Source organism: Sorghum bicolor, chromosome 6 (genome assembly GCF_000003195.3).
Source record: "Sorghum bicolor cultivar BTx623 chromosome 6, Sorghum_bicolor_NCBIv3, whole genome shotgun sequence".
In the NCBI taxonomy this organism is placed as follows: Eukaryota; Viridiplantae; Streptophyta; class Magnoliopsida; order Poales; family Poaceae; genus Sorghum; species Sorghum bicolor.
Window position 1 is genome coordinate 45,164,299 of NC_012875.2, and position 15,460 is coordinate 45,179,758.

A 15,460-nucleotide genomic window follows, 5' to 3' on the forward strand; every position below is an offset into this window, starting at 1 on the left:
TGCTATACGTATATGTAGAGATAAAAACGGTACGGATATTTTCCAACCATATTCGAGACCGAATTCGTTTAGAGGGTTTAGATATGTTCGTATCCGAGTCCGAATATTCAACATCTCATACCGTATCCGAATACTTAAATCGTATATTTATGATGTTCTGACCAAAAATATAAAAATAAATATGATATCGGTGATATCCGGTCCGTTTTCATCTCTGCCTATATGATGTCTGCATACTCACTCGCCATTAGTATAACTTTGCCTCTTGCTTGCATTGCCTAGGTGAATATATCATGAATATTCCTGCCTGAGTACGTTGTGGAGCATCTACGTACGTACTGCTGGTGTGCAAGATCAGTGGCTCGCCTGCCCTCTAATCTAATGGATGCTCAGTTTCGTTCATGGCTGTAGAGTACGTGTGCCTGATGCTGATTTGGTTTGTTGGATTTGGATACTACCTTTGGTTGACTTTGTTGTGCACGATCGAAGAGGTATGTGCCTCTCAGTTGGCTACTGCGTGTGCCTCTCGGTTGGCTACGTCTCTGTGTGTGTGCCTGCGTGCACCTGTCGTGGCTGCTTTGAGCTTGTTTCATGTTGGTATATATGCAGTTTCTGATGAACCAATATAGGCAGCTTGGTTGTGTGCTTGCCTGGTGCTGGCTGCCGTGATTTGTGAACAAGATTAAGCTATGATAATCAACTTTGTAGTGTGTGATATTCTTGCGAGCATCGGCGGCGAGATGTTTCAGTGTCTATATAATATAATAATCCATGCATATGTTCCAATTGGCAAAAGAGATTGACAAGGCTCTTCGCTATTGCTAATTAGCACATGTTTTAACAAAAGAGCTAGCTTGTGCCGCAACGCTCAAATGCCATCACACGCGTAGCACATGTTCTTGCTTGAGTTGGGATGCACTTGAATCCTCTGCCTAAATGCCTTTTTCCTGTGAGTCCATATAGCTCTTGCTAAAAGGAAAAAAAAAACATTTCCATATTTTTCATTCCGTATTTTACACGAACCACCAGTTGTCCAGTAGGGAGAAAATACCAAAGGAACAACAACAGAACGCTCCAGAGTCCAGTAGGGAGATCGATCACCGCTCATCAGCGAGCTTAATCTGAAGACTACGCATATAATTAATAATATATAAATATAGCCAAAAATACAAAATGAAGAATAGGTCTCACCGGGATTCGAACCCAGGTCGCCAGATTCAAAGTCTGGAGTGCTAACCACTACACTATGAAACCAATTGATGTTAGATCTTGTACTTAAATTCTTATAACCGATATACCTCCCAGGGGAAATAAGTTTCCTTTTCCAGAGTAAGGCAAATTCATCACATCCACCAACAGAGCTGAATCTCTGGACACCTCGAATTGCAAAAATCCTCAGAAAAATGAACTGACACAGCACCTCAACATACTTGCTAAAGGTTACATGTTAATGGACAGAACACATTACCGCGCAAAACGAAGCTTGTGTGGATATTAAACAACAAACGGAAAGCAGCAGGCCAATAGCTTCTATAAGCGTAAAATTGGCGATTGTCTCATTGTAAGTACACACTTATTACCTAGCCCATAGCACATATGCAAATAGTATGCACACGCACAATAACTTCGCTCAAAAAAAAAAGAGGAACAATGCCTAGCATCTATTTTACAGTTTCTTATTTTGGAGGGATTTCAGCCACTTTTTCACCCACTTTAGTATCATTAGACTCGATGCTTGCAGCCTCAGCTCTTGTCATTGTGATTTCTCTTTGCATTTTTATTTGTTCCTGCATAACTTTTGCCATCTCCTTCATTTGCTTTTCCTCTTTCTCCAACTGCATATCCGATATGATTTTAGCATTCTTGTCAATTGGTTTAAAATACTCATCGATAGCAGCTTCCTGAAAATTATGATAAAAAAAGTTAAAAAGTTATTGCAAATGATTGTGAATAAGACAGGAAGCATCAGTCTTAGTGTCACCAGAAACCTGAACTGAATAATCAGTCTATTTGGCCTCTTGGGAATATAATACATTAATGTCTCCTGAACAGCTGCAACTATTTGGCAGGAGCGGAGTAGAAGAACTTTCCAGAATGACTCTATGCAGCCAAGTCAAGTCGCGTAGTAAACAAAGATGATATTCAGCAATTTCAGTTGGCAACGAGACCAATTGTTACGGATGGCTCGATGCTTAGTTTCTTTTGGCCTGGGTGTTTCAGTATTTTCTTTTTCAGTGGTTTTAGTAGTTTCAGTTGGTTCTGTGCTTTGTACAGGCATTGTCAGTGGTTTGTTTCGGCTTTGTTCTCAGGGGAAATGATGCCTCTGTGTCCGTCCCAGGGATCTCAGTTATAGTTTGCCAGACAGAGGCCGTTTGTTTCCCCTTTCTGTACTTATTTTTATTTTCCCTCGTCTAATATAATTTCGGCAAAGCTCTTGCTGCCTTTCTAAAAAAAGAACAGCTGCATTGTTTTCTGGGTGCCAACAGTATGATAGAAAATATTTTCCCAATCATCTCTCACTGATGTCAGCACAAATGAATTCATTTATTCAGAAATTAATAGTTTTCTTGTAAAATTTTGTGTACATTTCCATGCAAGCAATGAATCAGTTTTTTGTGACTTAAACTTACAGCTTCGTCAAGGTGCTGATTTAGAGCTTGCATCTGCTGAACCACTTGACGAACCTCCGATAAGATAACTTGTTCTGGCTGTTTCCGCAGCTCCTCCTTTCTAGCTTGTGCCTGAATGAATGGTAGCAAAAACAAAGAGATTAAACTTTTACCATGAGGGCCGAGGTATTTGTAAATTCTCTGCATATAAAAAGGGAGAAGTGAGCACAGGACTTTGCCCCATCGTATATATAGACGAGACTAAGAAGATGAAGAGCTTGGTCTTCAACAGACAGCCTTACACCATTTTCTTAATTACCTCTCACAGGACAGCTCTATAATACCACTTTCCTTCCACTGTAAGTGAAATAGTTTTTGGAACAGACCACTGATTTGCATGACATAAAGGTGATATTACTTGCTAACATTGCACCAAAAGTATCGTAATATGTTTCACTAGGTGATGATACAACATCAGTGGTATGAATAAACTCAGAACTTTGTCGGCTCAATATTTAGGTTGCTAAAATGTTGAGGTACAAAACAGTAACATGAATAATCTGAGAACTGTGATGCATTAAACCTCACTACAAGACAATCCAAGTGGACAGGTGGTAAAATACTTGCAACATGTTTCTGACAACAATGGCAATTAATGAGTTAAACCACTAAATAGTCCGCAAGATAGTCTGTTGTAACACCAAGATTAAAGAGGAAACCACATGGTTTTCCTATAAAAATTACATCAGTTAACAAAAAAAACGTTGGAAGTTAGCTGGGTTGTACCACGTAATGAAGCTACATTTGACAGTATTCTGAAGTACTCAGTCATAAGAGTAACTGATGTTTTCAACTAATGATCAACCATTATGTAGGGGAAGATATGGCAATAACAATCATTTCTAAATCTATAATGATGTAACAATCAGTTATCCTCAACAGTAAGAACTAGATAGAAGTTAAAATGTATGGGATATCAATCAATCATTTTGATGGGAAAAAAAGGAGACTTTCGAGGCAAGCACCTGTAGTTACTATTTTCGTGCACATGAACAATCAATAAGGGAAACACGCACGCATACGGAATGCCCTAACACCTAGCCCCCCTCTTGCCTTGTTTCTGGATCCGCCAGCCACTGAGCAAAACAAAAGCACATGTGGACAACTAGAAGATTTGGTATCATGCACTTAGAAAGCAGAAATGGTTACTTTTACCAGGAAATGTTAGTTCCACAATTAAAGGACACTAGGGACTACTACGTTATCCATGAAATTCGCGGCAAAAAAAAAAAAAAAAAAAAAAAAAAAAAAAAAACTTGCCATCTCGAGGCGCTTCTGCAGCTGCAGCCTGTAGGAGCGGATCCTCCTCTCCTCTTGACCAGACATCACCCGCACGACGAACCATGCCTTCCGCCCGAATTGCAGCAACTTGTCCATCGCCTCCGTCAACGGGAGCTCGCCCTCAACCCTCGGATAGATGGGCCTTGAGCGCTAGGAATAGGAAGAAGGGCCTAATGGATCCATGGGTGGATGGGTCGGATTAGATAACAGGAAACAAATCCGCAAATAACTGAACCGAGAGAAGCAAACTACAGATCTGACGCGACGAACGAACGAACTGCAGCAGGGCAGGATAAGCTTTTTACACGTACCAAGGAATGGAGAAACCGATCCGTCCCCCTGGGCCCTGGATCTCTACTCCACGCCGGTGCAGTCCCAGCCAGCAGAGGGCGGGGCTATGGGGAGCGGGGGGCGCGTCCACGAGAGAACACGTCGGTCGGCGGGATAGGGCTTGGCTGGTTGCGGTCCCGTTGCCCGCGGCCGGCGGTGGCGTCGCCGGTGATGGCCAGCAGTGGCGGACGGGGCGAGGCCTTGCGCTGGACATTGCCATTGCCATTGCCATTGCTATAGGCCCATTGCCGCGTGCAGGGGCGGGCCCAATGCGTAGTCCAGGTAGGCCCAGTACCCCCTGGAATTTAGCCCAGCCCATGAAAATTTGGAACAAAAATTTTTGGAAAAAAAAATCTACTTTTCCTCACCAACTTTCGTGAAAGTCTATTTTTCATTTCTCAATTTTAAAACCGGATAAACCATCTCCCTCAACTTTCAAAACCATATATTTTTCAGTCTTTTCTTTTTTTTAATTATTTTTACTGAATCTTTAAAAAATCATAGTAAATCATAGAAAAATTATAAAACAGAAAATCTAATTTTTTAGACTCACATGAGTAAATTTATATAGTAAATATATAATATGATATGCTTTAGTATAAAATTTTTTCTATAAAGTTTTTGTCTTTTTCTTTTGTTATTTATTTGGTTGAATATTTAAAAAATCATAGTAAATCATAGGAAATTCATAAAATAGAAAATTCAATTTTGTTAGACTTTACATGAGTAGATATACACAGTGAGTATATAATATGTTATACTTTAGTATACTTTTTTATGTTCATTGTGTAGAATGTGGAGTCCAACAAAATTGTATCTTTATTTTATAATTTTTCTATGATTTATTATAATTTTCTAAAAATTTAGTCAAAATAAATAAAAAAAAGAGACAAAACATTATTACTGTACGTTAGGGCAGTCTCAGTGGCCCGTTTCAATGCACTGTTTTCAAAACAAATCCGCTGACAGCGCATCAATAAAACGAATAATGAAACAACCTCCACATTGCATGAGTTTCACCTTGACGTTTCCTAGGCTGGGCAAAGCATTTAATTGCTGCAAAATGATTAGATCATATGCAAGATGGTGAAACGATTTAGCCCTCGGTGGGGATTTCATCTCGTTTCACCGCGTGGGAAACAACGTCCGCGGGGTTTCACCATGGTGAAACTACTTCCTTCTCTCTCCTCTTTGTTTCATGCAAAAAGTACAGTTTGCTGACATGACGCTCTAATAAATGTGTATGACATCCTGGTGAAACTCCCACTAAGACGCACCTTAGAGCATCTCCAAGGGCTTTGCAAATCAACTTTGCATTGCCCAATTTGCAAAAAAGAGTAGAAAACACCTCTCCAATGGCTTTGCAAATGAGGTTTGCAATTTGGTAAGGTTTGCAAATAGAGGTGGAAACTTTGCATATATGCAAACCTCCTCAAGGCTTTGCATTTGGGATTCGCAAGGAATTCGGTCCGCCACGTAGGCCGCTCGGTCCCCTCGCGCGAAATATTTTGGGCGGCATCACGGTTGCCCGACTCGGCGCGCCAAAGGGCTCCCGCGCGATTTATCTCCCCCCCGCGATCTCCCTCCGCCGCCGCCACGCGACTTCTTCATCGCGCGGCTTCTTCATCGCTCAGCTTCTTCATCGCGCGACAGCTCCCTTCGCCGCCGCCACACAACATCTTCATCGCGATCTGGCACTGCGCGCGAAATTTTTTGGCCGGATGGCGCGTGGGAAAAAATTTCGGGAAAGGACTTGATGAGAATGCAAAACGGTTGGAGATCCCCCCCTTTGGGAACTTTGCAAACTCATTTGCAACTTTGCAAATCCCCTGAAATGCAAAGCTGAGAATGGAAAGCCCTTGGAGATGCTCTTACATACTCCTTCCGTCTCTTTTTAATTGTCACTTGCGCTTCCAAAAAACAAATGTCGGCAATTATATATTAAATAATATTAATATTTATATAATATAATTAGTATCATCAGAAAGATCTTTGAATCTAGTTTTTTAACAAATTTATTTAGAGATACACATGTTATACGTATTTTTTACAAATCGAGTAAAACTTGTGGCACGCACACCAACAACGACAATTAAAAAGAAAAAGAGAGCCTAGGCGATCGGAGCCTAGCCTAGCCAAGCGAGCGTACGCACGCATATGCTATTCGAGGGGAACACGCGCGCGTGCCTGTACTGGGCTGCTGCGTCGTGCCGAACTGCCGATCGATCTGCCGCCACGCCATGCAAGCAGCAGCCGGGGCCGCGGGCGCGCGGCGCCCATCCACGGATGACGGATCCACCGGCCGGCAGCGGCCGCGCGCCTCGCTCTCGGTCGGTTACCTCACCTCGATCCGCGGCCGCGTGCGATGATTTAGTCTCATTTTTCTTTTCCCCTGCCTGCCGGGCGGCTGCTGCCGGCCCCCGGCGAGCGGCGGTGCATGCATCCGTGGACGGCGACGCGGGCGCACGTGGTAATGTGTACTATGTGTATGGATGGGTCGTACATACGGTGTCTAGTGTGGAGTGGTCCACACGACGGGTCCGCATGGGGGGCTGCAACGGTTAACGTCGTCGTGGCGAAGTCGAAATAAAGAAAATTCCACTTGTTAACTATGGCCTTGTTTAGTTCCGAAAAATTTTGAGAAATTGACACTGTAGCATTTTCGTTTGTATTTGACAAATATTGTCCAATCATGGACTAACTAGTCTCGAAAGATTCGTCTCGTCAATTTCGACCAAATTATGCAATTAGTTTTTATTTTCATCTATATTTAATACTCCATGCATGCGTCTAAAGATTCGATGTGACGAAAAATGTGAAAAATTTTGTAAAATTTTCTGAGAAGTAAACAAGGCCTATGTACATTATTACTTTACCAGTAATAACGTGTCATGCGGATGCAGATACTGTTACATACTGTAGCGAGGAAGAGCCCGCACCGCATACAGTACATGTACAGCACAACAGGCGCGCGCGTCTGGCCGCTGGGTGTCCGATCGATACCATTCAGTGACCTTTCCACGCCAACATCGTACGCGGCGGGCTCCGATCCCCACGTGGCCTGCCCACGTGATGGACGTCGCCGGTGCCCACGCAGCCGCGCGCCCGCGCCGCTGCCTGCCGCCTGTAGCGCTTTGTTTAGTTTGCAAAATTTTTGGTTTTTAGCTATTATAGTATTTTCTTTTTTATTTGATAAACATTATCCAATCCGGAGTAACTAGGTTCAAAAGATTCATCTTACAAATTATAGGTAAACTATGTAATTAGTTTTTATTTTTGTCTATATTTAATACTCCATACATACGATCAAAGATTCGATATGACGAAAAATCTTGAAAATTTTTGCGAACTAAACAAGGTGCAAGTCAAACAGCTCGTCATCTGTAGCGCAGTCGCAGTGGGTGGTGATCTCGCAGCCCCCACGCCCAGGCCACGCCACGCCGCCCCCTCCCATCACGACTCACTAGCACCGTCACCGCGTCCGCTCGCTGCGGGTCAACTCAAATCTCGTCCCTCTCGTTCCGTGTCACTGTCACGCACCATTTCCCCCTACTAGTAACGCAAAATTTTTTAATTCTCTCTAGACGTATGCATAAAGTATTAAATATAAACAAAAATAAAAATTAATTGCACAGTTTGTTTAGAATTGATAAGATAAATTTTTTGAGTCTAGTTAGTCTATGATTGGACAATATTTATCAAATACAAACGAAAGTGTTACAGTGTCAATTCCCAAAAAAAATTTAGAAGTAAACAAGGCCTAAGGATGTCTCCAACAGCAGACTTATTTGGGAACCCAAACCTAAATGGGTCTCCAACACAATACCTATAGCCTCCAACATAGTACCCATACAGAAGACCTATTTTAGGTATCAGGAGAGACATAACCCAGATTTGGGTATTCTCTCTCCTCGAGATCCATTTACAGAGAGTGTTGTCTTTTAGGTCTTGTTGTTGGAGAAGACTAAAAATATGTATGGAACCTTTTACCTGTAGCGTTACCCAAATGACAAATAGGTCTTGTATTTTGGGTGACGATTGTTGGAGATAGTCTAACTCCACGTTATGGACGTAGTAGTATCTTTAATTAAGGCTTCGTTTGGTTTGTCCATTCGTCGCATCAAATATTTGATACATGCATGGAGTACTAAATATAGACTATTTACAGAAATAAAAACACAACAAGATATTAATTTGAGAGTCAAATTAGTTCAAGATTGGATACTAATTGTTAAATATGACGAAACTGCTACAGTATTTGTTAAACTTTAACACCAAACCAATCTCAATTCGGCCCAATTCATCAGTAATCACCAGTGATATGAACGTATCTTAATTTCAGTTAAAATTCTGACATGGAACTTTTCCAACTAGATTCTAGTTTACCTTAAACAAACAGGGTCTTAACATAAGCGCTTGCGTTTGCGGCTACGTATTCTTTCTCAAAAATACCACTCTGTTCTCTTGGAAACGTTCTTAAGGGTACCGTGTGTTTGTCATAGAGTTCATAAATTGTCAGCCCCCCCCCGCCCCCCCCCCCCCAAAAAAAAGAGAGGTGTTGTTTAGTTCACTCCAAAAATCAAATGTTTCAAGATTCTCCATCATATCGAATCTTGGGTCACATGTATGAAGCATTAAATATAGACAAAAACAAAAATTAATTATATAGTTTGTTTGTAAATCGCGAGACAAATCTTTTGACCCTAGTTAACCTATGATTGCACAATATTTGCCACAAACAAACGAAAGTACTACAGTAGCGAAATCCAAAAAGTTTTCGCTTATAAACAAGGCCTTAGCAGAGCACGCAAGGACCGTAGCCCAAACTGGAAGAAACCAAAGGTTCAAACTGCAATTAAACATGGAGTAACAGTTAAAGAACGCCACACCATGGCGATCGAAGCCACGTTAAACTAATCACCGAATAAAAACGGATTCCTCACTCGCTGCCGCTGCAGCCCATACATAGGTGCCCAACTCGTTCCCAGCGAAGAACCGGACGAACGAGCAGCAAGAGGCCGCCTCCTCAAGCTTCGAATCCTTTCTTCCCTCCCCCTCCTCTCCTCCCCTTTCCAGTCCCCCACCCCAGCGAAGCTTCCAAACCCCATCAAACGGCCGGCCGATCGATCAGACATCAGCTGTCCGGCCGCGGTCCAGTCCTCCCCGTCCGCCGGAGCTAGCAGGGAGCCATGGAGAAGTACGAGCTGCTCAAGGACATCGGCGCCGGCAACTTCGGCGTGGCGCGGCTGATGCGCAACAGGGAGACCAAGGAGCTCGTCGCCATGAAGTACATCCCCCGGGGCCAGAAGGTGTCCGGGCGTTCGAGCGAGTTCTTGCACAGCACAGCCATATATAAGATGGTTCGCGTGAGAGAGTGAGATTCAGGTCAGGGCGTTCCTTGCTGACATGTGGAATCGCTCGTCTGCGTTTTGCAGATTGACGAGAATGTGGCGAGGGAGATCATCAACCACCGCTCGCTCCGGCACCCCAACATCATCCGGTTCAAGGAGGTGTGCGGCCGAAAAATGCCATCTTTTTTTTTCTTTTTTGATATGTTGCTGGTGAAGAAAGAGCTTGTGTGCGAGAGTTCCTTCGTTTCCTCCCTGCAGGTGGTGCTCACGCCGACGCACCTGGCGATCGTGATGGAGTACGCCGCCGGCGGCGAGCTGTTCGACCGGATCTGCAACGCCGGCAGGTTCAGCGAAGACGAGGTACGGTGGGGATCGGTTACCAGTTAGTTTACTCGCCCGAATCATGCGGCTACCTGTAACTCATGTCAAGGGATGGGATTTCTTGTGCTGTAGTATGGTTCTTGTGATTTGTGAATGCTGACTGGCTGTGCTGTCCTTGCAGGCGAGGTACTTCTTCCAGCAGCTAATCTGCGGCGTCAGCTACTGCCACTTCATGGTAAGTAGTACAGTAACAATGGAAGAAAAATAAAGAGGATCGACCTTTTTTATTATATTATATTAACAAACAAAAAGAAAGAAGTGTCCAATGCGAGAGATTTTCGTCGTGGATTCTGCAGCAAATCTGCCACCGAGACTTGAAGCTGGAGAACACGCTGCTGGACGGCAGCCCGGCGCCTCGCCTCAAGATCTGCGACTTTGGTTACTCCAAGGTGCTCCTCAAACCACGGCCTCTTTCGTCTTCCTCGGTTTTCTTGTAAAAACTTTCCACCAAAAAAAAAAGGCGCCCCTCTTTCCACCTCGGTTTGCTTGAGCTCTGCTAGCTGCTCACCCGAAAATGCTTCTCTGCCTGCCTGCCCTGAAGAGACTACTGGTCGTCTCGCACTACTAGTACTTTCTTCTGTCTCCACCGTGGTGATCCCTTTGCCTTTTTTGGTTGCATTGCATGCAGTCGTCGCTGCTGCACTCGAAGCCCAAGTCGACGGTGGGCACGCCGGCGTACATCGCCCCGGAGGTGCTCTCCCGCCGGGAATACGACGGCAAGGTCAGTCACTCACCCCCCTCGTCAGATTCTCTTCTCTGCCCCTGAGACTGTGAGACGCGGCAAAGTGGGCCCCACTGTCGCAGTGACGATCCTGTCTCGCTTGTCGTGAGCCTGCGTACGAGCACGTGCCGGCCCCTTGGAGTCCACGTAACGTAACGCGGGTCTCAATGCCTCCCGTCCCCCGAGTGTCCGTCCGTGCACCAGGTCTATAGGCGAGCGCACCAGTGTCAGCATGTGGGCCCATCGCATGAATGCAAAGATATGGTTGCCAAGTCTATAGAAAAATTATAGATGTAGTATAAATATTATAGATTCTTAATTTAATATATCTCAATAGCACAACTATCTAATGTCATAAATATTATTTTTCAATAGATTCATGTCAAATTTTAAATAGTTTAAATTTGAATAATGAGAAAGCTAGAATTAGGCCTTGTTTAGTTCTAAAAAAATTTATAATTTTTTTTAGATTCTCCGTTGCATCGAATCTTTAGACGTATGATGAAACATTAAATATAGACGAAAATAAAAACTAATTACACAGTGTAATTTGCGAGATGAATCTTTTGAACTTAGTTAATCTATGTTTGGATAATATTTATCAAACACAAACAAAAATTGTCTATTTTAAAAAAAATTTGGAACTAATCAAGGCCTTACTGGAGTTAGTGCATGCCTATAGACCGGGCTCACCCTTCTGCAAAACAGGAAACGTTTTAGGGTCCATAGGCCTGTGGGCCCCGGGCCCCAGAGATCTGTGGGCTCTGGCGGATTATGGGATTTGGGATTTGTCCGGGATTGAGATTTGCTTGCCCGTGGCCGGGCAGACAGAGCCTCCTGCCACCGAGCAGTGGGGCCCAGGGAGCATCGTGATTCGGGACCTCGCAGCGGCAGCGCGCACGCCGTCGCCGTGTGATTCGGCTTCAGGTACGCAGGCGGCAAGCTGCATGCAGTGCTAGCTCTGTGCTCTGGCCGGGCTCGGGACGAACAGGGTGTGCTGTGCAATGGGGCCCGGAGACCATGCTGACTCTCACATAGTGTGAGTGTCGTCAGTGTCACTAGCTCCTGTTGCCGCTGCTCCTGTAGAGGCTGCTGTTAGATTAGATGCCTAGACTCCCAGCTAATGCGATCTGGTACTGGCGGAATTAGGAGTAGTGGGGTAGTGCCCGAGTGGTTTGAGTTGAAAAAAAAAACTCATTCTGAAAAAGCATAAAAGAGACCATGCAAGGATATGTATGTTCCTTCAATCCTTCCTTTGTGAAGCGATTTGGACATTCACATTGTTCACATGTCATGCTTGATGGCGATGCAGGCTCCACCTGCAAGCTACACACAACTGAAGGTGGGCGAAAGGTTTAGGTTCATGGAATTCGGACCAGTTTAGCAGTCAAGATTGTAGTCTGTACGATTCTGCTTGCTTTATTAAATTGTGGCCTGGAAGAAAGTTAGCTCGGCTGAAGAAAAAGTGATATTCTGTAGATCCAGATATATTGTTCATAAGTGCTACTTGATTCGAGTCAGTTTTCTTTTTAATAGCAATTTGAGTGAGGTTGAAGATCAGTGAATGGCTAGGAGCAAAGTGCCATTTTGTAAATAGGAGCATGCAACCTTCAGAAGAACTTTTTTTTTTTTTTACTTTTCTATCATTAGGAATTTGAGAAAGGAACATACATGAAAATATTAGGTGAATCCATCCTTGTGACAAGCTGGTTACTTTATGTCCTTTTCATAGCCATTTTACCATCATGGTTTTAACTGATTGATGTTTTTTTTTTTTGAAAGTAACTGATTGATGTTAGAGGCCCTCAAGTGCAGTCATTTTCAAGCAGTCATGTTAGACTGAACCGCTATTTGGCCTCTTGTGGTCCTTTGAAGCTATTTTCTACTCTCCCTTTTTCTTTTTTCTCATTGTCAGCTATCGCTAAACAGTGGTTGTATTTTGTTCCATTGCTATCCAACCAACCATGCTAATCTATTATTCTGTTTCGGTTTCTCCTTTCCAGCACTGCAAAATTGGTTGCATTTGCTTGTCAGAAACAGTAAGATGCCTTTGAGACTATAGGTAGCTCATTGTTTTTTTGGTTTGGTTGATTTCGAGAACATCCCTTCAAGACTATGCAAAGACCATAGTGGCATTGATCTGTCCAACCATACGTGCCCACTCCTATTTCATAAAGTTCTCTGTCTGCTTTCACCTTGAAAGATTGTATTCACAGTCTTTATTTCTCCAAGTATACCTAATTTTATGCTGAGTGAATTTGACTTCGCTGCAAAGTTCTTGGATCAGCAGTTTCAGTTTGATAACTCATTTATATGAGTTAAAAACAACATCAGTTGTTTATATTGCCCTAAACTCCTTAAAAACAACCTCATTTGTGCGGGGTCAAAGGCGAGCAACTACCAAACTATAATATTCTCTAATGCGGTAACACCATATTTTATCCTCAACATATCACCATTAGAGTAATAAACCCTCAATTTAAAACTTTTACATAGATTCCTTATATCACTGCTTACTTATCTTTGATTTGGAAGTTGTTGCTTGTTTATTTAGCTGGGTACCTGGGTTGATACCAGCGACGAAGCCAGCAGTGGGGCTAGGGGGGCTCCAGCCCCCCCTACCGCTGCTGGCACAGTGGAATTTTTAGTGCTCTCCTTCTGATTTTAGACATAAATTTATAAGATAGGGTGAGCTGAACACTTTATTTTTTAGATATATTTTGTGAATTTCATCATTAATCTATATTTACGAGGAGTAATAGTAGAGTTAAGTTGATGTAGAACTTTTGTTCAGCCCCTCCTAAATTTTTTTCTAGCTTCGTCCCTGGTTGATACAGGTCAAATGTTCACCCGAGTTGTATTGTTTTCTCTATGAAAGCTCATAGCGTACATTTTAGAAGTTTGCTACAAATGTAACATAGCTGAAGTCTTGCCTACTATGAAGACCACTTGAATGATGTATGGCATCTTTTAGCGAGCCAACTACATACACCAAATACTAACAGTAGAAATTCAGTCTCAGAACATCCCACACGATGTCCAGAATTCCAGGCATGTGTGGCCCAACAGAATGTGGAGCCTTTCTAAAACTTGTATCGATGATCAGAACTGCATCTTAATATCCTATTGGCAGTAAATGTTCTTTAGTTCAAACTTTACCGATTCGTCATTGCCTTTATATTTGTTTGCTTATTTTGCCTTAACATATTTGCAACATCTGATTGATGGTTCAGACTGCCGATGTGTGGTCCTGTGGAGTCACCCTTTATGTGATGCTGGTCGGTGCTTACCCTTTTGAGGACCCAGATGACCCAAAGAACTTCAGAAAGACAATTGGGGTAACAACTTCAGAGCTTCTCTTTTTTTCCTAATAATGAGCAATCTAAAACCCCAAGTTCTTATCACTTAATGTAATTCTTGATATATTCTTTCTTTTCATAGAGGATCATGTCAATCCAATACAAAATACCGGAGTATGTGCACGTGTCCCAAGACTGCAAGGAACTGCTCTCTAGAATATTTGTTGCAAACTCTGCAAAGGTACCCATATATTTGAACTTGGGACCATCTTAAGTGGTTCATATTTGGTTCGCTGATTTCATTACATCTCCAAATTCATGCAGAGAATAACAATCAGGGAGATCAGGAACCACCCCTGGTTCCTGAAGAACCTGCCTAGAGAGCTCACTGAACCTGCACAGGCAATGTACTACAAGAAAGACAACAGCGCCCCGACTTACTCCGTCCAGTCCGTGGAGGAGATCATGAAGATTGTGGAGAAGGCGCGGACGCCGCCTCCTTCCTCCACCCCCGTGGCTGGCTTTGGTTGGGCCGCGGAGGAGGACGAGCAGGAGGACAGCAAGAATCCAGACGGAAAACATGAGGAGGAAGAGGATGGTGAGGACGAGTATGACAAACAGGTGAAGCAAGTCCATGCCAGCGGGGAGTTTCATATCAGCTGAGGCCTGAGGGTTTCGCCGGCGACAGAGGAGACCCCAAACAGGAGATGTTGTGGTAGCAGCTGATGATGGACCTGATAGTTTGTGGTCTTGTTTCCAAGTTTTCTTTCATTTTTTTTCCTGTGATGCCTCAAGCCTGCAACAGTGTAAAGTATTGAAGTGGTTCCAGCATTGCCCTTGTATTGACTGATTAAAGCCAGCATGGGGAACATAATTATGGAATAAAACATCTCGTTGAGCATACTCCGTCTGTAACTGCATGATGTATTTGTCTGTTCATTTGGTGGACGATGATCACATTGACTAAGCCAAAGCATCAATGACAATAACACAATGTCTATGTACGGTTTCCTTATATAGATCATTATGTGCAGATTGCCAATATGATTTTGTAAAGCACTGGAATGTGCTTTCGTGCATACCTTCAAGATTTTTCCGGTAGAAATCACAAGTATTCCTAATGTAATGTTATCAAGATACTTGATGTGGCAAGTTAAGTTTAAAGTAAATTCGTGGTCACTTCAGTGGGGCGACAATCATACAATAATATAACAAATGAAAAATGATGTGTCAACTGTCAAGTACCAAAGGGATCTAAGATTAAAAAAAGGAAGTACCAAAGAGATCTTCGATCAATAGAAGACCATCATAGGATCCATGGGGTGTTTACAGATTTGCTCGTCTAAACATCACGAACAGTAATAAAGAATTCCCAGAGGACAAGGCAAACCACACTGTTTGGTGCCCCCTTTGTTTTGAAAGACCTTC

General features: G+C 43.1%; 2 protein-coding genes and 1 non-coding gene across 3 annotated transcripts; 1 reads left to right on the forward strand and 2 right to left on the reverse strand.

Annotated features, from left to right (window-relative positions):
* On the reverse strand, nucleotides 1,183-1,254 carry TRNAQ-UUG. Its single transcript has one exon. It is a non-coding gene; the product is annotated as a tRNA-Gln (tRNA).
* Nucleotides 1,399-4,485, reverse strand: LOC8074013 (golgin subfamily A member 6-like protein 1). Its single transcript, XM_002447806.2, has 4 exons — nucleotides 4,262-4,485; nucleotides 3,930-4,120; nucleotides 2,631-2,741; nucleotides 1,399-1,901 (listed from the first exon to the last, which is right to left on the reverse strand). The coding sequence occupies exons 2-4, from the start codon at nucleotides 4,044-4,046 to the stop codon at nucleotides 1,677-1,679; spliced, it is 453 nt and encodes a 150-aa protein (XP_002447851.1). The 5' UTR covers nucleotides 4,047-4,120; nucleotides 4,262-4,485; the 3' UTR covers nucleotides 1,399-1,676.
* On the forward strand, nucleotides 9,192-15,032 carry LOC110436350 (serine/threonine-protein kinase SAPK7). The gene is made up of 9 exons (XM_021463231.1): nucleotides 9,192-9,589; nucleotides 9,716-9,790; nucleotides 9,890-9,991; nucleotides 10,134-10,187; nucleotides 10,309-10,401; nucleotides 10,641-10,733; nucleotides 13,967-14,071; nucleotides 14,175-14,273; nucleotides 14,357-15,032. Exons 1-9 carry the CDS (start codon nucleotides 9,470-9,472, stop codon nucleotides 14,693-14,695), a joined length of 1,080 nt encoding a protein of 359 aa, XP_021318906.1. The 5' UTR covers nucleotides 9,192-9,469; the 3' UTR covers nucleotides 14,696-15,032.